This window comes from Musa acuminata, chromosome BXJ3-2 (assembly GCF_036884655.1).
Source record: "Musa acuminata AAA Group cultivar baxijiao chromosome BXJ3-2, Cavendish_Baxijiao_AAA, whole genome shotgun sequence".
NCBI classification, from domain to species: domain Eukaryota; kingdom Viridiplantae; phylum Streptophyta; class Magnoliopsida; order Zingiberales; family Musaceae; genus Musa; species Musa acuminata.
In genome coordinates, this window is record NC_088350.1 from 31915699 (window position 1) to 31940874 (window position 25176).

At 36.0% G+C, this 25176-nt stretch overlaps 2 protein-coding genes across 3 annotated transcripts; one reads left to right on the top strand and one right to left on the bottom strand.

Moving 5' to 3' along the window:
* Positions 1–736: 736 nt before the first annotated feature.
* Positions 737–19272, top strand: LOC135631820 (uncharacterized). Of its 2 annotated transcripts, none has more exons than XM_065139777.1 (9): positions 737–1119; positions 4613–4709; positions 5417–6609; positions 7531–8380; positions 11821–12342; positions 12414–12742; positions 13099–13194; positions 13316–13441; positions 16937–19272. In XM_065139777.1, the coding sequence occupies exons 1-9, from the start codon at positions 994–996 to the stop codon at positions 18713–18715; spliced, it is 5118 nt and encodes a 1705-aa protein (XP_064995849.1). In that variant the 5' UTR covers positions 737–993; the 3' UTR covers positions 18716–19272. The 2 variants fall into 2 exon arrangements, with proteins under 2 accessions (XP_064995849.1, XP_064995850.1); XM_065139778.1 differs by having other exon boundaries at positions 807–1119; positions 13102–13194.
* A 3865-nt stretch (positions 19273–23137) lies between these two features.
* On the bottom strand, positions 23138–23871 carry LOC103975272 (histone H2B.3). The gene has a single exon (XM_009390188.3). It carries the CDS (start codon positions 23832–23834, stop codon positions 23352–23354), a length of 483 nt encoding a protein of 160 aa, XP_009388463.1. The 5' UTR covers positions 23835–23871; the 3' UTR covers positions 23138–23351.
* Positions 23872–25176: the final 1305 nt, after the last annotated feature.

The window sequence follows — 25176 nt, forward strand, 5'->3', positions numbered from 1 at the left end:
GGTTTTTGCCCACTCCATCTACCGGTCAATTTTGTGTGAATTTAGAGGTATTTACATTTAAATTTGGTACATTTTTAGTATTTGTTGAAAATGAACGTAACAACATGAATATTATTCATTTTTCCTTATACTTTGAAATAAAGGTACAATAATATTTAAATAGTGGGTCTATAAATTTTTTTTTCTATTTTATGTGAGTATAAAGATAATTATTTTAAATTTGATATATTTTCAATGAGATTCTGAAAATAAGCGTAACAACATTCACTTATGAGTCTAATAATATAAATATTACCCATTTTGTCTTAGACTTTCACAATAAAGGGATAAACAATATCATAGTAGTTAATATGAAATTTTATTTTTATTTGATTTTAGGTATATATAAAAACGATTATATCAAGTGTAACAATATAGATGCTAACTATTTAATCTCAGACTTTCACTACAAAGTAAAAAATAGCATAAAAAATAGTGAAATCTTTTATGTGAATATAAATATAAATATATTTATATTTGATATAATTTTAAATTTATTCTCTTAAAGCCGAAAACGAGGGTCAACTAAATTGTTGCACGGGATGAGACGAAGGGGCTCTTTCGCAATTTTATTATATTTAGAGCGCTCCCGTGTAATTTCAAACAGCTTAGGCGCTCTCACGTTGAAGCCCATAAAATAGGTTTTGTTTTCTTTCATATTTATCTAAGTACCACTGGCCACGCAAGGGGGGCGGCGGACGAGTTGTCCACGTTGTCACATCAATTGGGTATTAGTGCGGGACGAGTAGGGGACCTCGCAAATCGCTGGCAACTGAGAGGGCTCTCAGGTAAATTCGTAGGTACGTAAGGAGTGCGTGTCTTGATAATGCGGCGGAGAGCTCTTCGTCTCCTTCCTTTCGCTTGGTCGCTGGTGATCGCGTAACCACCGCACCCTCTCTCTCCTTCGATCGCCTCCCAGAATAATTAGGAAGGAGGAGCGAGCAAGAGACCGCCATGGTGGAGACCGGCAACTTCCCGCCCCCTAAACCCGCCGCCCCCGCGCCCGCGCCCTCACCCGCGAACCCTAGTTCCAAATCACCCAGCCGAGAGGATGGCGAACTCTCCTCCGGCGAAGACGCGGTAGGGTTTCATCTTTTCTTGTCGATTCTTCCTTGATTTCTCCGTGTGCCCCTACGTTTGTAGTGGGTTGAGTTAGCAGATAGTCGGTGTGATTTATATGACTCTCTGCTTCACTAGCTTTCGGATTCCTCCCTGAGGTTGCTTGTGCTGATTTCTATAGTTGGCGCTGGATATTTGGCAGATTTGTTGTCGTTACGGAGTGTGTTTTTGTAGTCCTATTGCTGTTTTCTGTTATTATTTGTGCCTGTGGCGGTGTGCTTGACCTTGTTAGTATAAATGGGTTTGTTTCTCTGGTGTGGGCAAGATTGGTGTCTTTTATGGGGAAATTTGATCTGGAATAGTGCTTAAAAGTTCTATATGTTTTAAGACTTGCTTGTAGTGAACAGAGATATGGCTTAGTTGCAATTATTATTGATCTGATTAGGGAAAAACAAGCAGTGAGGCTGCAATAACAATCATTTCTTCATTCAAGTTAAGTATCCATGATTTCTTCTTCAACTGTTATGGATGCTAGTGTTTGGTTAAAGAACTAACAGCTGATGGCCGGGTTTCTGATCCTGTTTTTGTTTTTTGTGTTTAACTGATTTGAATTCATGTCTTATAATTTGGTTTGCTACTTGCCTTTGTTACTGTCATTGTGTATTTGAGAATCACCTATTTCTTTTAAAGATAGGAGTACACATTATTGTTGTACAGTTGGCTTAAAATTTTGATTATGGAGAAATTTCAGGGCTCTGTTCCACTATGAGGGCCCATAAGGACTTGGATGTTTTCTGTTGTATTGGGTAAAACCTTAAATATTGTTTCATACATCTTGAAGAGTCCCAGAAGATTTTTGTGTTGACCTTGAATAAATTGAAGAAAAGAAAAGTGGAGCTTACATCTGTATGTAATGATTGCTATATTGGGCAACCTGTGAGGTAGGATGGGGCTTGCTGAGTGTGGTTATGCTGTTTGATTGAAATTTGTCCAGGATGTGATAGAAAGTGATTCAATCTTAGACTTGTGTTTGTCATGGTCAGACTAGTACTGGTCTTGTATGTTTAGATGTACCAACACACAATACACTAGCGTGCCAGTCTACACTGACTAAATAGAAAGATGGAGAGAACAGGGGACAACGAGGAGAAGCAGAAAACGAAAGGAAGGAGGAAGATGACGGTTGAAGGAGGAGAAAAATACAGAAGCATAGGTGTGAAGGAGAAGAGGACTGACATAGGGGAGGAAAATGCAGAAGAGGAGCCAAGGAGAAGAGACGGAAGAGGAGACGAAAGAGGAAAAGTGAAAGCAGAGGAGATGGTTAATGGGAATGATGAGGCAAAGAAAGAAGCAGCATGACACAGTCGAGTGGTGGTGGTGAGCAGCAGACAGTGACAAGGAAATGAGAGACAATGGTGAGGTAGTGAGTGACGACAATGAAAGAGGTGGAGTGTCTAAAAAAGAAAAGGGAGAGAGAGGAATGTCGGAGAAGTAAAAGAAAAAAGGAGAAAAAAAATAGCAAATTAAGAAAAGACACCGAACAAAATTGTCAAAAAAAAAAAGATGGTGATACCAAGCGGTAAGCTTACCACCCCAGACCCCTGGTTTTAACCCTTGAAACCAAGCTGCACACTGGTGATAAGGATATCGAGCAGAAAGCATGTTTTGAGTTCAATGATGCGATATCTCTTGATCCTATACTAGAACCTAACATACCAGTTGATACAACCAGTGTAATTGGTTTTTAGGCAAATATGACCATAAGAAGTAGGTCCATGTAGGTCTTGGTGGAGTAAATTGTATGATATATCCGAGTTTGAGAAGAATGACTATCACCATAAAACTATTGGCCATGAAATTATCCTGGTGAGAAGGTTGCGAAGACAAAGAACTCCTATCTGACTTGATACCATTTAAGCTTTGTCTTATCTCTTTGTAGACATCAATTATCTTCCATTTGTCCTTATCCCTGCGATCATGAACAAGTCTCGTGGATCTATGCACACTATGACTTTCATTCTTTCCACCTCTTTATGTCTGCATGGTGGGAGTGTAAGACCGTCTACCCAGGTCATTATTATTGGTAGACACATTGTTATTCACATCACCATTATTTCTATGGACCTTACATATATGAGGGACGATATCTCTCGTCATCTGACTGTACTTGTTCATCGATTATGTTCAGCGGGTCAATCGACTATGATAAGACACCTTTTCCCTTGTGGCAATGTTCAATGACTAACTTTAATGAGCTCTGCCATAACTTATGGATCTACCTTCTTTTTGGAGAGAAAAACGAGATGATTTCTGAAGAATGTGCATTCAATTGCTTGGGATTATCCCAGATTTCAGAAAGAATAAGTTTGGAAAACGAAAATGAGAGTGTTTGGTGGAAAATGGAAAAAAATCGGTAGGTCTGTACCAGACCTGTGCTAGGCACGTTACAGGCAGTAATTATGGTTCGACTGGCTAGGTACATGAGCCTATGTAAACTAGGCGGCGAGCCCATACTAGACATGGACTGGGCAATACGATGGTATAGGCTTTTTACCAGACAGGTTTTTTTTTATTGGCAGCCTTCTTAAGTTTTTTTTAAGTACATTCGGTTGTATTGAGTATCAGGTACACCAATATGAACTGGTATGATACTAGTCCGAGTCCTCGTCGGTATAATACCATACATGAAATTCTGAACTTTAGATACAATAATTGTCATTGGTATCAAAATTGATGCAGATTAAAAAATATGCAAGACAACTTTTCAAAATATGATTCTAAACTTGATAAAAAATAACGATGAAAGGTACATTTGAAAATAACATTAAATGAAAATCCAACTAGATGACTCTTGAATAGCGTTTCTGAGGTGAGACACTGATGGTTGGTGGTCCAACTGCAGGCCAATCCATAACGTACCACTACATGCTAATGTAATGTGTTTTAAAACCCTGTAAAATAAGTAACTTATTAACTTCATGGATAGAGAGATTTGCTTTTTGGATGTTATATGTTGGTTAAATGTACCAGTTTGTAAAATCACATATTGAGAAAAAACTCAGAAAACAACCATCACATATAAATTTATAGTGTTGCAACATCATGAGAGAGAACAGTCAAGGTGGCTGTGTCGACATATTTAAGTGTGATCACATTGTAGGTGATTGGTCATAAACAGCGGGAACTGACATAATGGTGCACAAATTGTTAAATGATGGGAAGATCCCCATAAATGGTCAAGAAGTGTAAAAGCCTTTTGGTGCTTTCTTTTATTCACTTCGTGATCTTTAACTAAACATTGCTTAATTATTTCTTGGAATCTTTTTGATGTGTCCTTTACAATACCTCATATCATTAAAAATAATATTAGTTGATGATAATTATCCATAGATAAGCATAAAATTTGCCTTTCTATGCTTTTTTTGGTTCATTTGACTATCTTCCCTAAATTATGGGATGGGATTTGCAATTTTGTTGTATTGTTGATACTTCTCCTTCTATTGCTTTATACTAGGAATTGACTACTTCAACTGCTGTGTTTGCAAATAAAGCACTATCTGAGCCAATTCTTGTCTCTACGAGAAACGGGCTTGTTAGAAATCTTCAGACAGGTAAGTACCTAACTATGTTTTATTCTCACTGTCTTTTGTGACATGTTATAAGCATAAACTCTTATATGATAATGAAAATCACTCTTGGAAGTTCCAGTTTCCATTTTCGAATGGCACACTTTTAGTCAGTGTCTCGTATTTATGCTTTAGGACATTTATCCATGATTGCAATCTTGGTTGCTCTGGCTAGATGATTTCATAAAAATACATAATATGGCAACTCTGGGTAATGGATATCCAATGAAATGAAATTATATGTGTTTTTCATAATCATGTAGTTATTTTTCCTAGTGGATGGTACACAAGCTTTATCCTAACTAATTCAATAGGTTGGTTTATGACTCTGAATTTTGGAACTTTTTGTCAACTTCTCGATCCATGCCAGCTGGCACGTATATTGCCCACACATGACCTGCATGCCTTTATTCTAACAAAACTTAAGATCTTGTTATTTTCTGCATTGTATTGATTATAGCATATGTACTCATATAAAGTTACGACCAACTTGCATATTCTTTAAAAACAGCATATCTTTGAGTTTTCTTAGGGGTCATTTCATGCAGTGAAATTCGATTTCGTTTTCACATATGGAAAAACTTACATAGCATTACTTGTATAATAGACTGCCTTTGCATGTGTAGGAATTCGGAATTTGATTGTTGAGGATCTTACATCTTTGTTGTTACTGTTCTTTGGCTACTTTCCAGGTAATAGTTCAAGTATAGCCAATACAAAGTTCCATACTTCAACCAAAAGATATTATGATAAGACATTTAGGACAAAGCAGGTGCCATTCAAATTGAACAAGAACCGTGCACTCTCTTGGCACAAGAAAATATCTGATGATAACCTTGTGATAAGCTTTTCGGATGATGACAGTGGAACTGACTCTGAAAATTCGAAACCTGAAGCAACAACAGAAAAGAAAGATAATGCAGTTAGATCAGTTAAGTGTAAGATGCCACTTACATTATCACGGAGACAGCATGAAATACTGCATCAGTCAACACAATTTGGAACAAGACTGAAGTCAAACAAAGGAGTTGCAGGCCGTGTCCCCTTTTCATCGACTGGAAAAAACAATGGATCCAACTTTGGGCCTCCAAGGACCTCTTCATCTGAGAAGGTTGAGCACATTCAGAAGCAAATTACTGCTTTGAAATCTTCAATAAGCCAGGTACATGGTCAAATTCGAGATACCGTCTTAGCTGATAGTGCTGTAGAAAGTTTGCGCCATCAAATTGCTTTAAGAGAAAATGAACTTAATGTTCAAATGAAGTCACTTGCTCAAACCAAAGACAGAGTTACTGGTTCTTATAATGATCACCTTGAACAGCTGAACCAGAAGTTAGACAACCAGGTTGCTGATATTGATGGAACTGCAGCTGCTAATGCAAAAGGACTAGCCCTTAACATTCGACCAACCAAACGCTTGAAGCTTGATGAACACTTGGAAAGAATTCAAGGCTCTGATGGTCTACTACTAATGCAAGAACATTCTACCAAATCTATGGCAGAATCCCATCAGCAACTCATGGGAGAAAGTAGTTATCTTGAAGTGAACAGTGTACTTGGGTATGATGGAAGTGGAAAAGGGAAAAGGTTGTCCATAATAAATCAAGAAATCAACAAGAGTCATCGTGATGTCAATGAAAATGTCCTGGGATCATCTAAAGTTAAGCACGCTGGACTGGAAGATAATGAGATGCTGTTGCCTACTTTTGTTACTGACTCTACTTTGTATGCTGACCCCGAGATGAACTCCAAGCAAGAAGTTAACAGCAAGATCACTGGTGATGCATCCTGCAGCTATCTTAAGTCTGACAAAGGGCCTGAACTGTTGGCCTCTGCATTGTTAGATCAAAGCTTATATTTGGCTCAAACGGGACCTGCTCTTGAGGTTGGATCTTTTTCTTATAGTTCGACAGATTTAATATGGTATATGTGTATTTTTCTTGATCTTTTTGTTTATATGTACTCTTTTGTTTGGGGAAACCAGAAAAGAATTGCCTACTATAGTTCAGGGTCTGTTGGTGCATAACAAGAATATTTTGTATTATGCCAATTTTAGATCTGTTGGATTCTTAGAGGGATCAACCTTAATAATATTTGGAGATAACATTTGATTAACAATTTTAGTTGGAAGTACTAGCACAAAACAAGAGGTAGTTTTCTGCATGGGACCTGAGCTGTTGACTTTTGCATTATTAGATCTCCATGTTACTTTGTCTTGAGGTGGATCAACAAATTTAATATAGTGTATGTGTATTTCTCTTGATCTTTTTGTTTATTGTACTCTTTTGTTTGGGGAAACCAGAAAAGAATCTCTTCCTAGTTCAGGGTTGGTAATGAATAATGACAAGATTTTTGTATTGTGGTAACTCCAGATCTGCCAGATTCTTGGAGGGATCAACCTTAATAATATTTTGAAGATAACATTTGATTTGATTTTTTTAGTTGGAATACTAGTACAAAACAAGAGGTAATTTCTTTCTGTTCTGTGATTCTGAACCATAAAATTCTGTGGATTTTCTGCATGATTTTGTTTGGGCATGTTATGCAAATAGCTACTATTACCAATGGATTGGGTAGATGGTTGGATGATGTCCTTTCTGTTTGTTGATTAGTAGGATCGAAATAATGTGGTGATAGGGATTATCTTATTCATCAAACATGATTTGTTAAATGACTAGTTAACATTGATTCCTCCTTCAGAAGCTACTTGTATCATCAAACTTTCCTCTCGAGAAGTTCTCAGTTGATGCCCTACAGAACAATTTGCGTGATGCTGAATATTAATTTTGTTATTTCTTTGGGTCAGGGTGGCATCTCAGAGTGGGGGACCATGAATTTGGAATCTTTATTAGAGATGGAGGAGCTGCAAGACAAGGAGTTGGAAGAGGCACAAGAGCTCAGACGGCAGTGTGAGCTTGAAGAAAGGCATGCGCTTAAAGCTTATCGGAAGGCACAAAGAGCTTTGATTAAAGCTAATGAGAGATGTGTCATTCTACATAGGAACAGAGAAATTATAACTGCTAAGCTTCAAACATTAATGCTGGAGTCATCCAACTCTATATGGCCTTCCAATAAGCAAGGTCATGGGGAAATTATGCTGTTTTCCAGATTGGGATATAGTATACCAACTAAAGGTCAGACATCAGAGCATTTAGGTGACAAATTAAATCATAATTTCTCAGATGGAGCTCCTCTTGATGCATCTTATAAACAGATAGACAGACATGGCTCTTGTGCTAACCAGTTTTCCGAACCTGATGATAGTACTTCAGAACAGAGAGACAAAAGTGCTGCTAATGGTCTTGGTAGTCCATTTCAAAATCTGTCTACAGATGATGATGAAGAAAATCTAGCTTTGGATAACAGATATGTTGAGTCAAATTTGGCATGCCTTATAGATGTTGGAAATCATGTAGAAGAAACTTCTGTTGTTGATGTCAATAAAGATGGAGATTCTCAGGACTATGACCTTGAAGCTGCCTTGAGGTCCAAATTGGTCGCACGGTTTGGTATGAGAACATCATGTAAGAGTGCTGACATTAGCAATATTGAATGCCAAGTTGATCGAGCAATTAACAGCAAAGTTGAGAAATCTTGTACTTCTTTTGACCAACAACTACAGGAGCAGAAGAAAACTTGTGTGTCTAATCCTGAAGGTATTTCATTTATATTTATCAATGACTTTCTTTAAATTGTTAGCTTGACCAAATGACTTTTGAGGGATCAATTTTTTTTTTAATGTTTTATATTTTTTTTTTCTATTTGTCAGTATTCACTTTCCAACAATTTACTTTTGTGGTTATGTGTTTGTGAAGGGATGACATTTCCTTGAGCTGCCATTTAGCTCTACGGAACTCATTCTCCCTGCAAAGCTTGAGAGCTTCCTTTACCCTAGGTATAGAGGCAAGGAACTCAGAGTAGGTTATCATGAAGGCCAACCTCTTGTTATTCAACTAAGGTTGTCCAAAGAGTTAGAGTTATGGGGTTGTTTCATCCTTGGGATCACAAAGGAATGATATTTTAGCTAGAAATGCTTTGGCAGAAGGTCCTTGATTAACATACTGTTTGTCTAGAGAAGGGATCATTGTGAGCGTGAGGGGAATAGTCTAAAATGGGCTCTTCATTTTTTTAATCTATTTGAATAGTTAATTTCCATCGTTTCTAATTAGCAAAACTCGATTAAGGAGCCATGTGTTATAGGTTCATGTCATATGCGATAAATTTTTAAATACTGGTCATGCTGACCTCTTTCGCTCAGTATTTCTTGAGAAAAAATGAATCTACTAGTACTAACCTATATGGTCCAATATTAGTTCTTGGTCAGACTGGCAAATACCAGTCCTTGAAACCTTGATTTGCTATGCTACTTATCCGCTACATGTTGACACAATGTGACAAGGGTGCTGGCCTTGGATATGAGTTAGACTCAACCAAAATCGTCCAAAAATCGATTGGACTTCATCTGGCTTGATCGATTTGGGACACTCAAACAAGGAATGTTGATAATCATTTGTGAAATTAAATAAAAGTTTCATCGACTGTGGAGCAAGTATACTGGTCGATATGGACCACCAACCAGCATTTACTAGTTTGACAGAGGACCGGTATGGCCATATGGTCTTGTAAGGGTAGGTTGGTATTACTTTTTTTTATTAATTTTTTTGGTTGACATTGGAGCGGGATGGGTCAGGTGTCCATCCATTATGCTTGTACTGTACTGATTATTTACATTACTAAAACTGGTATTGGACCGAGATTTAAAACCTCAATGTGGAGCCTTAGGCTTAACCTAGAACATTCCATAAATGACCTCTGAAATTAATTTCACTTTTCCTTGATCTCAATATCTTAATATGGTCATACCAGTCCATTCTTTCATCTTAATATGTTTACTAGTTTTTCATCTTTTACTAGTTTACTAGTTTTGTGACGATTATTTACTAGTTTTGAACCTAGAGCATTTGCTAGTTTTTCATCTTAATATGTTTTGTGCCGGTTATTACTTGACTTCCATTCTTTCTCTTCCTTCTTGTAGGAGAGTATGTTTTCGATACATCTATCTTATATTAAAAAAATAATGCATTATATTTTTTGGCATGGTATCTGTATTCTTTTAAAATTTTACCATTTGGTTGTATTTACCAAATTGAAGGCTAATCAAGAATTTTACAGAACCTTTAGTTTGGAAGTAATTTTTCCTCATTTTCTACCCATTTTTGAGCAGCTTAATCCTAAACTAGCCAGCACAAATTGGAGTGGAAGATGCCAATTGAGGCTATAAGCCTATAATAATGGTTTTCCTCTCTCTCTCTCTCTCTCTCTCTCTCTCTCTCTTCTGTTCTTTCACTAGAAGCATTCCTTGGACACTTTTCCTCTCCAAAGGTCACCAGAGAATAAGAGGACTGTGCTTACAGCATGCAATAGTCGATCTGCCAGCCAACATATGCTTCATACAATGCACCAACATATTTATGATTCTTGAACCTTCAAATTCATGGCTTTTATTATTGACTTGTGATTTTTTTATACGTTGATCCTAATTCAGTTTTGAGGCATTTTGTCCTTTTCTCCTATATTTTAAACAGTAAGATTAGTAAGACTATATAGATTGACCCTTCCTACCCCTGCATTGTTAGGAGACGAGTATGCTCTTTTATTTACTGTGGTTTTTGCTTGAATTTTGTGCTAGGTCCTTCATCAACTGGTATCCAGGTTCATTTAATCTGTTCTTTTTCATCTCACTGGAGTTAGTGTTGACCAAGGAGTGACAAACCGAGTAAAGTGGGGCCCAACTTCGAGTGGTCCACATGCGATACTAGGCCTACCGGGTTTAACACTTAGTTCTTTACTGCTTTTTAAACCATAATAACCCAGTCCTCACCCCCTCATCCACCACTCCCCCCCTCTCTCTCTTTTCTTCTTGCACCATCTAGGCCCCACCCTGTCCGGTACTCCTCTCCTTCATCTACTTCTTCTTTGCTGCTCCCTCCCCTCTTCTTCACCTTCACCTCCTCCTCTTTTTTTCCCCAAAAAGATACTTTAATTAATTTAGAAACCAAGTGAAACCTAAGCTCTGCTTATCAGAGCTAAAAAAACAAAGACAAAAAGGGAAGCCAATTTGACCTCCAAAAAGCTCAAGTCTGGTTACATTTCACAGCATTGGCTAACCAAAGTCATAGTGGTTAGCTTCTCTAAATACCTCCTCCTCTTATTATCCTTTTCTTCCTCTCTTCCTCTTCTTCTTTTCCTCCTCCCTCTCCCTCCTACTTGGCCCCCACCTCTCGTGGCACTATAGTGGATGCCAGTGTACCATGTGCTGGTATGTTGCCACGAACCAGATTTGCACCGGTCCGGTTATGGACTGGCATAGGTACAATACCTGAAATATAGAACCTTGATGTTGACATCCTTAATGTGTTTCTTTTGAAAAAGAAGCCTCTTGACAATTAATTACAGAAACCAATTTTATCTATATATGGTTTGTGGTGTACTCTATGAATTACAGATTTGATTCTGGTCTTGTGCTGTAATTGTTAAACTTATTGTTCAATAAGTCATTTTTTTTTCCTATTCGCTGATGAATTGTTGAGGACATGGTGACTTCTTCTTGCTATATAATTTGCATTAAATTAAATTGTTCTTCCTCTGTTCCTGCCTTATTTAGGCATGTGATGACATTTTCAATTGCTATTGCCACTTCTTGTCTCTATATGGTTGATGTCAATGTCATATTTTGTCTCTAAGACTCTAACATAGTGGATGTTGTATGATTATGGATATTATGTCCTGGTGAATACTAAGAGAAAAGAGCTCTTAAAGCTAAAGTAATGCTTGAAAGGAATATAATTGGATGAGAACCATGTAATTGTCAAACATTTGATTAGTGATGGGTGTATGACACAAACATGTATGCTACTTAGGAGTTCACCTAACCAGAAAAGAGTCATTCCCTTCTGGTCTTATGTGTTGGTATTAACCTAACAGTCAGAAGATTTGGGTTGTTCCCTTTTTGAACTTTAAATGATTTCTGTAGGACCACTTCTTTTTTAGTTATTGCTTACTTAAGTATAATACTGTTATCCTGGAATTTGTGCAGGCATTTCTGAGGTTGGAGGAAGCATGAACTTGAGCTCTGTTGAGCATTGTGGCCAGTCTCAACAATGTATGTTTTCCTTGAAGAGTGAAGCTCATAGGAATGACGATCCTGCAGAAAGTAGTAGCTTTTTAAATGAAACATGCTTGTCAATTTCCAAACCTATTTTGTCAGTACCTTCTTCAATTCTGCATAATGTGTTGCCACTTTTGAAGTTAAAAATCCCTGCTTGTCATAGTGAGGTCTCAATCACCAAAGAAAAAGGTTCCCTAATGGACGAGTCCCATGAAGTTACAGCTTGTTTGCCAGATGCTATTGATGATTACACACAAAGGAGTGCCAGAAATCCAGTAATATGTGAAATGAGTTACAGCTTGTGTGATCCTTCAATTGATCCTTTTTGGCCCTTTTGTTTGTTTGAGCTCCGGGGGAAATGCAATAATGATGAGTGCCCATGGCAACATGTCAAACAATGCACGAAGAGAAAACTAAAGCAAGATGGATTTTTAGTTACCTATAACACAGGTGCGTATCTTGTAGTCTAACATTTACCCTGGTGAATAGTATTATTACCTCACCACAATCTTCTGATGCAGATGTTCATTGTCATGCTTTGACTGCTGAAATTTCTCATAGTGCCTTAGAATCTGTTCATGATCTCTACAAACACTTTGTGCCTATACCTGCTTATTATATTGGTTCAACTCTTATAAAAGTGGACTCACATTTATATCACTCGGTGCTGGCTCGTAGCATCTGGCAGTATTGGCAAAGGGGGTTTTCTGCATCCTTTCCTTTACCTTTTTCTATACAAAGAATTCTTCCTCAAGATGCACCATTCTTACAAACTAGTGATGATACCGTTGCAGATTATGATAGTTGGAGTAGGCATTCTTGGTATCTTCAATGCCAGGATGGTAAGATGGTAGGTCCAATGAACTTCATAGTCTGAAATTCTTCATTAATGTTTGAGTTTCTGAAAAACGTAGTAGATTTGGTCAATCACTATAATTTCTCTAAATTAATGTCTACAATTTCTGATGGGGTCTTGTTATTTAATGTGGCTTTGGGAGATTGCAATGTTTTGAATTTTAATATCTATAGCCAGTCGTTTGTCATACTTGGTGAGATTATGGAGTCTTAATAATAGTACGGTAGCTATGCAAAGCATTTGTGAAGTGATCATTTGGCTTTCTTGACCAAGTATTTGTCACTTCCTTAAGAATTGATATAACTGTCCTCAAGTGTTGCTTTTCTCTGATTCATGGTCTTACTTTGTAGAAGAAATTCATACAAGGGTTACCAGATTCTGAGCAATCCCTGGAGTTGGCACTTGATCTGTTCTGTGGGAAGTTCTACAAACCAGAGAGGAAGAAGGTGATATCGTTTACTATTCTCTTTCGAATTGATGATTAGAACATAAGATGTTTTCTGTTTAGGTATTTCCAGAAAGATTTGGTTGTGAACATTTCATGCCTGTGTAAATTGCTTCTTGCAGGCTCTTTCAGTATTATCACGAGCAATTGAGGCTGATCCCAATTCTATATGTCTTTGGGTTGTTTATTTGCATATTTTCTACAGAAAGGAGAAGAGCATTGGGAAGGATGACATGTTTTTCCATGCGGTATTACCAGTAGAATGTTTTTCTGTTAAGATCTACTGTTCAGTTCTTGATACAGCTGGGTTTTATTTTCTCTTTTTGTTTCTGTTTTGTTTCATGTGATCTTTGCTATTTTCCATAAGGTACTCTTTTCAATTTTAGGTAATACAAGTGAAATGCAACCTATGATAGAGAAAGAAAAATTTGCATATGGTTTTTATTGACTTGGAGAAAATTTATGATAGAGTTCTTAGAGATTTTTTATAGTGGGTTTTAAAAAAGAAAGGTGTATCCACTAATTGTATTGTTGTTATTGAATATATGTATAATAATGTAGCTACCAGTGTTAGAACTATAGGAAGTGTGTTTAGTGAGTTTTCTATTAGCATATAATTATACCAAGGATCTGCATTAAATCTCTATCTTTTCACTATTAATAATAGACGAACTTACTAGTTACTTACATGATAGACCTCCCTAATGTTTGTTATTTGCTAATGATATTATCTTAGTTGATGAGAGCTTAAGTGAAATTAATTATAAACTTAAGCTATGGAGGCAAGCATTAGAAACTAAAAGTTTTAAATTAAGTAGGACTAAGACTGAATATATAAAATGTAATTTTAGTAATTCTAGAAATAGACAAGAGAATATAGCTAAATTTGATGGACAAGAAATCCCATTAAATAAAAGCTTTAGGAATCTTGGACCAATTATTGAAGAAGATGAAGATGTCGATGAAAATATTATTTAAAGTAAAAGCAGGATGGTTAAAGTAGTGCAGGGCATTAGAAGTCTTGTGTGATCATTGAATACCTTTAAGATTAAAAGAAAAAATTTATAAAACAGTTGTAAGACTAATAATGCTTTATGGATTTGAGTATTGGATAGTTAAGAAAAAACATATACAAAAAGTTTGTGTTGTTGGGATAAGAATGCTGAGATGGATGTGTGAAGTTACTTAGAAAGATAAGAAAAGAAATATTTTTATTCGTGAACTGCTAGGTATCGCTTCGATAAAGGATAAAATGAAAGAAAATTATTTAAGATGGTATGAGCATGTATTGAGATGAAATAATTAATGTTAGTAGTACGAGGAGAGATAGAGGAAGACTTAAAAAAACTTTAATAGAAACTATAAATAAAGATTTAAGTACTCTGAATTTAACTAAGCATATGATTTTTTACGGATCTCAATGACAGTATAAGATTCATGTAGCCGACCCCAAACAATTATGATTTACGGCTTTGTTGTTGTTATGAAATTACCGCAAACATGTTGGTATTACATAGACAATATCTTATTTTGAAATGTCTGTATTAAATTTAGTTCCTGCTCTGTCTTTAACAATCATGTGTCAACATATAGAAGAACAGAAAAATACAGGTTTAAATCTGTTATTATAAAATCCTGGACCAATTTGTTTCATGTGATCCTTGCTATTTTCCATGAGGTACTTTGTTGAATTTTAGGCAGTACAAAAGAAACACATCCTTTTATCTCAAACAAGTTAGTATTACATAGACAATACCGAATTTTGAAATGTCTGCGTTAAATTTAGATCCCATTCTGTTATCTTTAACAATCATGTGCCACCCTATAGAAGAGCAGAAAATATAGATTTAAATCTGTTATTATAAAATCCTGGACCAACTTGACTTGGCGATTCAAATAAGTCAATTTGACCTAAGCTGGATCTATGATCTGTTTACACTTTGCACCATCAAGCTTGGATTGTTTTCAGCTGATTACATGATCCGTGCTAATTTTGTCCAGGCAGAATACGATAATATATAGAACTGATTTGCTGATCAATATTCATGTTTCAGCTGATGACTTGATCTGGCTACATGATATGGCATCACAAGATTGGTTAGATCAATGTATTAAAGCTTTATTCAGACTTAAATTAAAAATATCAAGTAAAGACCTGCTAATTAACTCGGGAAAAAAAAAGTTATAAATAATTACATAAATTACTAACCATGTACCACTCTGGTGTGAATATGATCTGCATCTATGTATAGCCATGTGCTATATGTATGTCAATGTACTTACACATACATTAACCATACATATATGTGTAAGCATCCGGTCTTATGACTCATCTTTGACACAGAGATTGGATACATTCCAGAATTAGTATCGTTTAGGTTATATCATGTCCAAAGAAGTTGTACTGATTTCTAGAGTATAATTAAATTGATCAATCAATTACTTGTACTGATTTTGAGTTTGATTAGTAATTTTTAGCTTTTCTCTGTGTATTCTTTATCATGTCATGAAATTAGCATAAAGAATATTGGTAATTCTTGATTGATTAGTGACTTATGATTAATTAAGATCTAATTAGTGATATTTAAGAATAATTAGTGTAGATTGATGTATTGACTTCTTGCATGATTTACAAGCTTATTTTACCATATTTAATAGATAATTAGATGTTTATTGATGCATGTTTAGCACCAAATTTAGTTTATATACTAATACTTCAGGATAAAAAAAATGAAATATGTTTTTTTAATTTGGCTGATTTTTCATCCTTTTTTTATTTACTGGTACCTACCAATGCACCAACACATGGCACACTGGTTCGGACTTATACGTACTGGTCCAAGCAGGAATGAAATGGTTGGTCGACATGATACAGCAAACCATGGTATTAATGTTGATGTTGATTGGTCACTCACATAGGCTCATCATATTTCAAAATAATGTTCACAATACTATAGGAGCCTATTGTAGGGCCATCACATAATCTAGGTAGACACAACAATGGACTTGGTAATATTTAATCACATGATATTTGCAATTTATGGGGAGAAAAAAATGTGGTCTAACTCATTAATTGTTTTGACAATTCTCAAACATGCTAGTTAGTTTGATGTAGATTGAAAAATATGTCATGACTTCTCACAAGTCTTAGTGCATCACATTAAGAGAATGAAAAACCAGGGCTTAAGGCCTTAAGCAATGAATGGTTTTAAGTGGTCCGCATCCTGTTCACTGGTTGGACCGGTAGATACCAGCCAAACCACACTGAACTGGGCAAAATTAAGAAACCTGTGTGTGTAGAAAATTTTAATATTTTCTTTCAACATTTTGTACTGAAAAAGTTAGTTACATTAGTTTTGTGTATAAGGTTATTAGCTTGTTTCAAAGCATATAATATATGAAATGTGTTTCTTTCATCTTATTTATATATTTTTTAAAGGAAAATTTATGTGTACATTGACCCTCCCTAACCCTGCATGGGTTAGGGTTATACAGATACCTCTTTCTTGTGTCTTCTGTCGGAAAACTGCATGTTTTTTCCTGGAAAGTTTCTTGCCGTATCGTGACGTTGGCCTTATTCACTTCTTGCTGGTTACAAGCACACATGAAATATGCACATGACTAGAAGCATTCCCTTTCCCACAGTTTTACTGATAATGCTCGATACATAGTTCGAATTTCTTGCTCATCGATATTGAATTGCAAACTTGTGGATACAAAAGATATTCATATTTTTCTTTCAGGTGCAACACAATGGTTGTTCTCATGAGCTTTGGCTGATGTACATTAACAGTAGGGTGAAAGTTAATGATCGGTTGGATGCATATAACGATGCTTTGAGCATGCTTTGCCAAAAGAAATTGATATGTGACAAGGAACTGAAATACAGAAGCGCCTGTGTCTTGGACATTTTCTTGCAGATGGTTGATTGTTTTTGTATGTGTGGTAGTGTAGAGAAGGTTGTTAGGAGAATTTATCAACTTTCATCTGCATCTGATTCTGAGCAGTCTGGTGACACAGTGCTTGCAGAAATTCTTTCGTGTTTGACATTTCCTGATCAATGCATATTTTGGATTTGTTGTATATATTTAGTAATGTATAAGAAACTTCCACAAGAAATTATACAGCATTTTGAGGTGGAGAAAGATCTTCCCTTCAGTATTGACTGGCCTTTCGTGCAGCTAACAACTGATGAAACAGACCGGGTAGGAGAACTTATGAAATTTGCTCTACAAAGAGTTGCTCTTGATGTTGATGAAAACCATCAGAAAAGAGACACAACTGCTCTCAGATCTTTGCACTTCTTAGCAGTTAGTCATGTTAGGTTTGTAACAGCACTTAATGGTTTTCATCGATCAGCTGAATTATTAGTCAAATACATGGAGTTGTACCCAACCTGCGTCGAACTTGTTCTTTTATCAGTACGGTTACAAGAAAATGGTAAGACTGATGTATTTTGGAGAGGGTTTGAGGACATACTATGTAATTGGCCTAAAGAAGTTCCAGGTTTTCAGTGTCTTTGGAATCAGTATATAGAACATGAATTAGTAAAAGGAACTGATTGTGCAGAAAAGTTAATTGACCAGTGGTTTCAGCAATTTGGCGAACTCATTGATCCTCAGTGTAGAAATTTAGAGGGTAAGGATGCTGATTTTTGTAGGTCATCCGAACAGCCATTACTTGTAGAGTCTGCAGGTAGCGATCATACTAACTCAGATGATAAAATGTTTGGGCTGATAAATCTCTCTCTTCACAGGATGTTTAAGAATGATGTTAGAGGAGCTTGTAATGCAGTTGATGAAGCCCTAAAGTTGGCTTCTCCCAAATATTATCGACACTGTTTAAGGGAACATGCAGCGCTATTTCTGTTGAAAGGGTTGAAATCTCCCCATAACATTCATGGTCAAGTTATATTAGATCTTTTAAACATTTATTTTGGTGATACACGTATTTTACCTAGATTGGAACTGTTGTCCAGACGGTATTATCAAAGCATTAAGAAGTCCAGGATAAGGCAGCTGATTGATGAGATCATTGGATCAGTTCCTGCAGATTTTTCTCTACTAAATTATGTGCTTGAAGCATGTTATGGCCCAACATTTCTTCCGGAAAAGATTGATCCCAAGGATCTTGTTGATTTTGTTGAATCATTAATGGAATTTACACCAGCAAACTACCGGTTAGCCTTGTCGGTATACAAATTCATTGCTAGAAACTACAGTGACTCTGGTGTTGCCTCTGATGGCATTGTGTTCTGGGGAAGCTGCCTTTTAGTTAATTCAATCTTTCAGTCGGCCCCTGTGGCACCAGAAAGTGTATGGCTGGAAGCAGCTGCTCTTTTGAGAAATTCAGAAGTACAGGGAATTGCTGAAAGGTTCTATCAGCAGGCTTTGTCAGTCTATCCTTTCTCTGTTAAGCTCTGGAAATCCTACCTGGATCTCTCCAAAATGACGGAAAATGAAGATGTTGTTACAGAAGCTGCAAGAGAAAGAGGTCTTGAACTCAACACTACTCCAGATTAGTTTTACCATCTGAGTTTTGTTGCACTAACCTGGCAGTTTTTGGTATTTGCACTTGAATTCATTGGCGTGGGCTCACTTGACCGCTTTTTGGTTCAGACTTAATTGGATTCTTTTTTTTTTTCCCGTTTTATTGTATAAGCAACAAGCTCCATAGATTACCCAGACCATACTCATCTCGTAGAGGAAGTTCAAATTATTAATATGAAGGAAGTCAATCAAATCGCTTCCATGAAAGAGGGGAACTAGGACGACAAAGTTTTTTTTTTTTTTTTTTTCTTTTTGTTTTAAAGTTCACTTAGATATCCTGAAGAAGGAAAAGTATGTTTTTGATAATCTGACTCTTGCCATATATGTAATAAGAAATAGTGTAAGCTAACTGTGAGAGAGTTGTCACCAAAGTCTTTTGATAGTCTTGCAGTGTATTCCCTGGGGCACATATGTTTTGGTTTTAAGGAAATTTTTGTGCATGTACAGCGTTTACTGCTAAGGCATGTATTCCCTGGTGTTGTTTTAAGTTGGAAACACCCGTTGGGAATTCTACTGTCTTATTTTGGCCATGGTTCTTACACTTCATTTGATTTTGATTTAGTTTGCCTGCGGCCTCTGAAATATGCAGCAATACCTCAGCGGTTGTCGTTTGGAAGGCGTGGTTGCTGCCAGGTATGATGTTCTCTTTGGAGAATCAAACTTTTCACAGTTGATGCCATCAGTAAAAGAGAAAAATTACAATCACATATTCGATTTCACCGTCTTTTCTTTGATTGGATTACACTATCTAGTTTCATCTAACTGCATCAGTTGACTTTTGTGTAAACCATGACACTAAAGATTTTGTTATACATGTATTATAGCATAAAAATATATGAAAGTACTTGAAAGCAACATGTACTAATACTGTTCCGACCTTTTGTCTACATAACCAAATTCAGGAGTATGTCGGATGTAGATCCGTAGTCGCCTAGCATCTCGATCCATAGTCACCTAGCGTCTTTAATTCTTGAGATGCTACTACACTTCAAACAGGTTCCAGTGACCATTCTGCTTTTGTAACGTCAAAGACTCTAGAAGCTATATCGATGCAGCAAGGTTAAAGTCCCGACCAAATAGTGACATGAAGTAAGACATCTTTTGTATGGACATCCTATAGTTTGTTCAGCAGCAAGATAAAACAATCTAAATGAATGATAATTTTTAATTTTTTTTTAAATGATACAAAAAAATTCTAATGAGACAGATGCTGAAAGGATAAGTTTTGATTTTTCAAAAAAAAAATTATATGTAACGGACCACATATATTAAGGAGGGATACCTCAAAACAATAGCTCTATAAGATTCAACGGATCGAACAAATGACAAGGAATCATCATATGATCTTACAACTAAGTGTTACGTCAACGAACGCATCGAGATATCACCATATCACCAGAAGACGACATATTGCAACGAATAATAATAGAACAATTCAAGACAATGCAACACACACGAGAGAACTCTCTAAAGAGACTTGATCATATGATGATATAATCGGGAGCTATTGGGAGCTATGTACCACCAATGAGGAATTTAAGGAATGAATGTTATAGTACTATAGAGGCAGATTTTTTTACGCACATCAAATTTTATATCAAACAAAAGCCTTAGTCATTAACATATAGGAGTTATGTACCACTAAGAAGGAATTCCAAATCAAATTTTACATCAAATAAAAACCTTAGTCATCGACATATAGGGGCTATGTACCACCAAGAAGGAATTTCAAGTACAAGTACTAACGAGTCACATAAGAGAAACTTTATCATATAGATATATGATTTAAGCAACCGGAGAGTTGACAACTCCAAAACTCATATTCACTTGAGATCCCAACAAGTTGGATGACAAGGCCAAGTAAACGAACATTACTACCAAAGGCGCAAAGAAAAACAAAATCGATGCAAGCCCTACAATATGATGATAAAAGTTATGCATGAGAGTTATAATTTGTCTTTTCTATTAACCAAGAGAAACTATTCAAGAAACATAATGGTGTTGAAGCAAATGGTTGAAAGGGCCAAAGAAACAATGATAGGTCTAAAGAGACTTAACTACCCAAAACAAAGAGTTGATCCCTCGCTCACGATCACAGTGTCACAAAGGCAGATCTATAAATCACAAATAAAAGGACACAAACACAAAGTGATAAATAATAAGGCCATAAGCATGACAGTAACATAGTACCATAAAGACGAGACTTCTATAGAGTCATTGATCCCTCGCTCTCATAGAGAAAGAGTGCGTAATCGTGAAAAGAGTCAAGGATATAAATACAACAAAAACAAACTCTAAATACCAAGACAAAATTGAAGGATAAAGGCCAACGAACTTTGTAAGCTTGGTTTGATGAGCTTCTCATCAAAATAAATGAAAATATAAAATTTCAAGTCGACGCAACATGATAGTACTCAACCAAAGAATAAAATAGGCAATACGTGATATTATACTCTTTATACTCAAATAAATACGCTACGAAAATAATAAAGAAGACAATACAATCTCTAAGGCGACTAAAACTATCAAACTTGCTCCAAGTCTGAGCAAAATTTTACTCTTATCGAAAATACTTCTTACATTCCAAAAATTCAATAAAAATAAGAACGTGAATCATAATAACTAACTCAACGTAATGAGTACAAACACTACGAGTATTTCAAAAATATAAGCAAAGAGCCAATGAATACTAATAACCAACTTAATGTCTTAAGTACAATCCTCAAGGAGCAAGCAAAATTAAATAACTTTTATCTTCTCAACTCTTAAGACAATAAGTAAAACCAAATACCCTAATTCTATTATTTAACCAATAAAGGAGTTTTATAAATATTAAAAGACCTTTTAAAAAAACTTAATAAAAGAAAATAATTATCAAATCTATTGATAGTAGATTGTGCTAATCTCTTAAATGATAAGAAAAATCTTTTTTTTTTCATCTTAGGGATTTATAATAACCAATAAAGATCAACATAACTCAATCGACTCCACACTAGAGTCAATCATTGGCGAGTTAAAACGATGTGATGGATCAAAGTTTGACTACTCAATAACACGGTAGAAAGGAACCAAAAAACATATTATAATTATAATTGGAGCAAAAAATTAAAGATTCAACAAAGACAAAGAGATACAATGTTCACAAAGACTTTGATGAGAACGCTAAAGGAATTAATGAGACAAAATATCACAAATAAATTTATAAATAAGATGTTTGATGTAATGTTTATGTATATCAATATTTTTCGACTTTGTTCATTCTTTGTATAACATGCAAAGAGCTTACAATAAACTTGATGACATCATTTTATTTACTTTTTGTAACCATTTTAGTCTTGTGAATACACAATATGTGCATTTATCACATAAAGGTAAAACTATCCAAAAACAAACCATTTAAGCATGTCATTTAAAAAATTTTCTAACTCTATAGAGTTGTATAAAATGTTAATCAACACAACTTGCAACAACTACCAAGATAGCACATGACTAAATGGATCTTTAGGATAGCATCTAAAACTAGTTCACTGTCTTGTTTCACAATAATGTCAAGTGGACACTCGTAAAGCTTTTAATCATAACAACCATCTTGGATGTCTTGTTTCACAATAATGTCAAGTGGACACTTGTAAGGCTTTTAATCATAACAACCATCTTGGATCCTTTGTCGTACAGTCATTCAAAGTTTATAAAATTTATGTTTGTAATTTACATTATCTATCAAGTGTTTGTTGAAATGACTATTTATGAAATAAGTTAAACACTTCTTCAAACCTATCTTCTCCTTTATATGTCCTTAAGAGATCATAAGAAGTTTTAGGAAGACTAACCCTTTCCGGATGAACACATGTCGCAATACAATACATATTAAGCTAGTATATACAACTCATGAAATATCATACCAATTTCTATTGGTACTGCTCATATAGGGCAATATGTCAGGACACAATGAACCTAAGTTAGAACAGTAAATAATGATTTGACACTTATGACCAGACCAATATTTAAAACCTTACTTCTATTGGACTAAATTAGTATATACATGACAAAAGAGGTAACCATTTATTTACAAGCTAATCATGCAAGAACCTAAAGAAGCAAAATTTTGAAAATATCAAAACCTAAATCACAATACCCGGTGATCAATGAACATAATTAATACAGCATATTATCTAAAGTAACTCACTTTGATCTCTTAGCAACAAAAGGGGGTATAAATTTACATAACAGCACGTAAAAGTGGATGCCAACATGAATACCAACATCATCAATGAATATGCAAAACTGCAGAACTCAAGTGAAAATGCTAGTTTACCGTTTCCTCCCCATTGCGCTTCTCTTTTCTCCATCGGTCAGCTTCCAAACAACGCCCTGAGTACCAGACAAGGCTTCATATCACAGAGAAACGTGCAATGTTATACATATCTTCCAATAGAGCCAGCAGAAACAATTGGAATCGTAATTCAACATGTCTAAGAAAGGCAGGTCACGATATTCTATCTTCTATCATCAAAGACTTATTACATCGGCCGAATAAAAACAGATTCACAAAAGGCATCTTAAAACCCTAACCCTATTTTTTTTTAACGATCCACAAGTCGCAGAGTCTCTAGGAGCTGGTGAATTTGGTGACGGCCTTGGTGCCCTCGGAGACGGCATGCTTGGCAAGTTCGCCAGGGAGGACGAGGCGCACGGAGGTTTGGATCTCGCGGGAGGTGATGGTGGGTTTCTTGTTGTAGCGGGCGAGACGAGAGGCCTCCTGGGCCAGCTTCTCGAAGATGTCGTTGATGAAGGAGTTCATGATGGACATGGCCTTGCTGGAGATCCCGATGTCCGGGTGCACCTGCTTCAGCACCTTGAAGATGTAGATCTTATACGTCTCGCTCCCCTTCTTTGCCTTCTTCTTCTTCTTGTCTATGCCGCCCGCGCCGACGCCCTCCTTCGACGGCAACCGCTTCCCTGCCTTGGGCTTCTTCTCAGCGGAGACAGGAGACTTCTCAGCACTCTTCTCCTCCTTGTCATCAGACGCCGGGGCCTTCTCTGCGGCGGCAGGCTTCTTCTCCGCGGGCTTCTTCCCGGCCTTGGGCGCCATGAGAGATGAAGAGAATTCCTCGAGGGATTCGATCGTCAAAGGCGAGAAACATCGGGTCCGTTATGCTATTTATGGAGAACGAGGCTGGTTCCGATTGGACAGCATTTGGAGTCCACGGATCGATGCGTTGGACGCGTCTCCGCCGTTGCTTACCTTTTCGGTATCGACGTGGCGATCGACGCAAGGTATGCGGCACAAAATACTGTGGTACCAACCGAGGGACACCCACCGCGTACCTGCCTCGTGATCGGAGACGGGTGGGACCAGATGATTTAAGTGACTTCAGACACCGAGATTTAGGTATATAAATTGGAATTAGAAAAAATATATAATATAAGTATAATAAATTAAAGTATATAAATATAATAAATTAGATAAACATCCAATAATTGGTAATGCCCTAAGATCATTTTAAGATAATTGGTAATTCACATGATATCAAAATGATTTTTTCCTCCAAAAATCTTTTAGAGGTGTTGGTTGGTTGGAGCTTCATTATTACCAAATTATCCTTATTGGAGTTTTGATATCTCAAATCTATTCATTTAATCACCTCAATGATAGTTCGAATCTCTTAGTCATCTTTCCTTTCAGTGTAGCTTGATTTGATGATTAAAATTATAGTGAACTTGGTTTGATCTCGTTCTATATATATAATAATTTTTTTCTTTAATTTAAGTTTAGGATTATAATAATATCACAAACTGATGAAAGAGTTAAAAGTATCTTTACAGCATAACGGAGGGGATTTATTATTAATAATCATGCAACCCAAACTCAAATCTGATGAGCCTCTCTCCATGTGGCAGCACATTCGGGTTACAGTGAGCTCAGATTCCGACTCAGACTCACAAGCAAGATAAGATCAATCGATCTCGTGCGGAGGGAGGTGACACATGATAATGACATGACCTCACCGTCTCCATCAAAGCTTCTAATGCCAAAACATGGACATGAACCTAACCTGAGTCTCAAGCAAAGAAGTCGTTGGACACACGTCAATCGTAATAAAGTCTCGATTATGACTCGAACGGTCATTTTTATTATTATTATTTTATTATTAAAAAAATTAAAATATAAACCGTTATAAATATATCTTTTAAATAATATATAAAAATAAAATTTATGAAATTAACTATTCAAATCGTAATCGAAGCCGTTGATTCTGATTTTTCAAACTTAGGTATTGAAATTAAATGGTCGATTCAAATTCAGATCGAAGCCAAAGAACTATTAAATCGATTTGATTTTGATTTCAGTACGATATGATTTAGTTAGTATTTTTTGAGAGATTTTTTTTTATTTTTTTTTAAAACGTCCCTCATTTATTTATTTTTCTTCT

Coding starts and splice junctions, on each gene's coding strand:
- LOC103975272 (XM_009390188.3), bottom strand. CDS start 23,834: ATGGCGCCCAAGGCCGGGAAGAAGCCCGCGGAGAAGAAGCCTGCCGCC.
- LOC135631820 (XM_065139777.1), top strand. CDS start 994: ATGGTGGAGACCGGCAACTTCCCGCCCCCTAAACCCGCCGCCCCCGCG. Junction 12,343..12,413: donor TTTAGTTACCTATAACACAG/GTGCGTATCTTG, acceptor CTTCTGATGCAG/ATGTTCATTGTCATGCTTTG. Junction 13,195..13,315: donor ACAAACCAGAGAGGAAGAAG/GTGATATCGTTT, acceptor TGCTTCTTGCAG/GCTCTTTCAGTATTATCACG.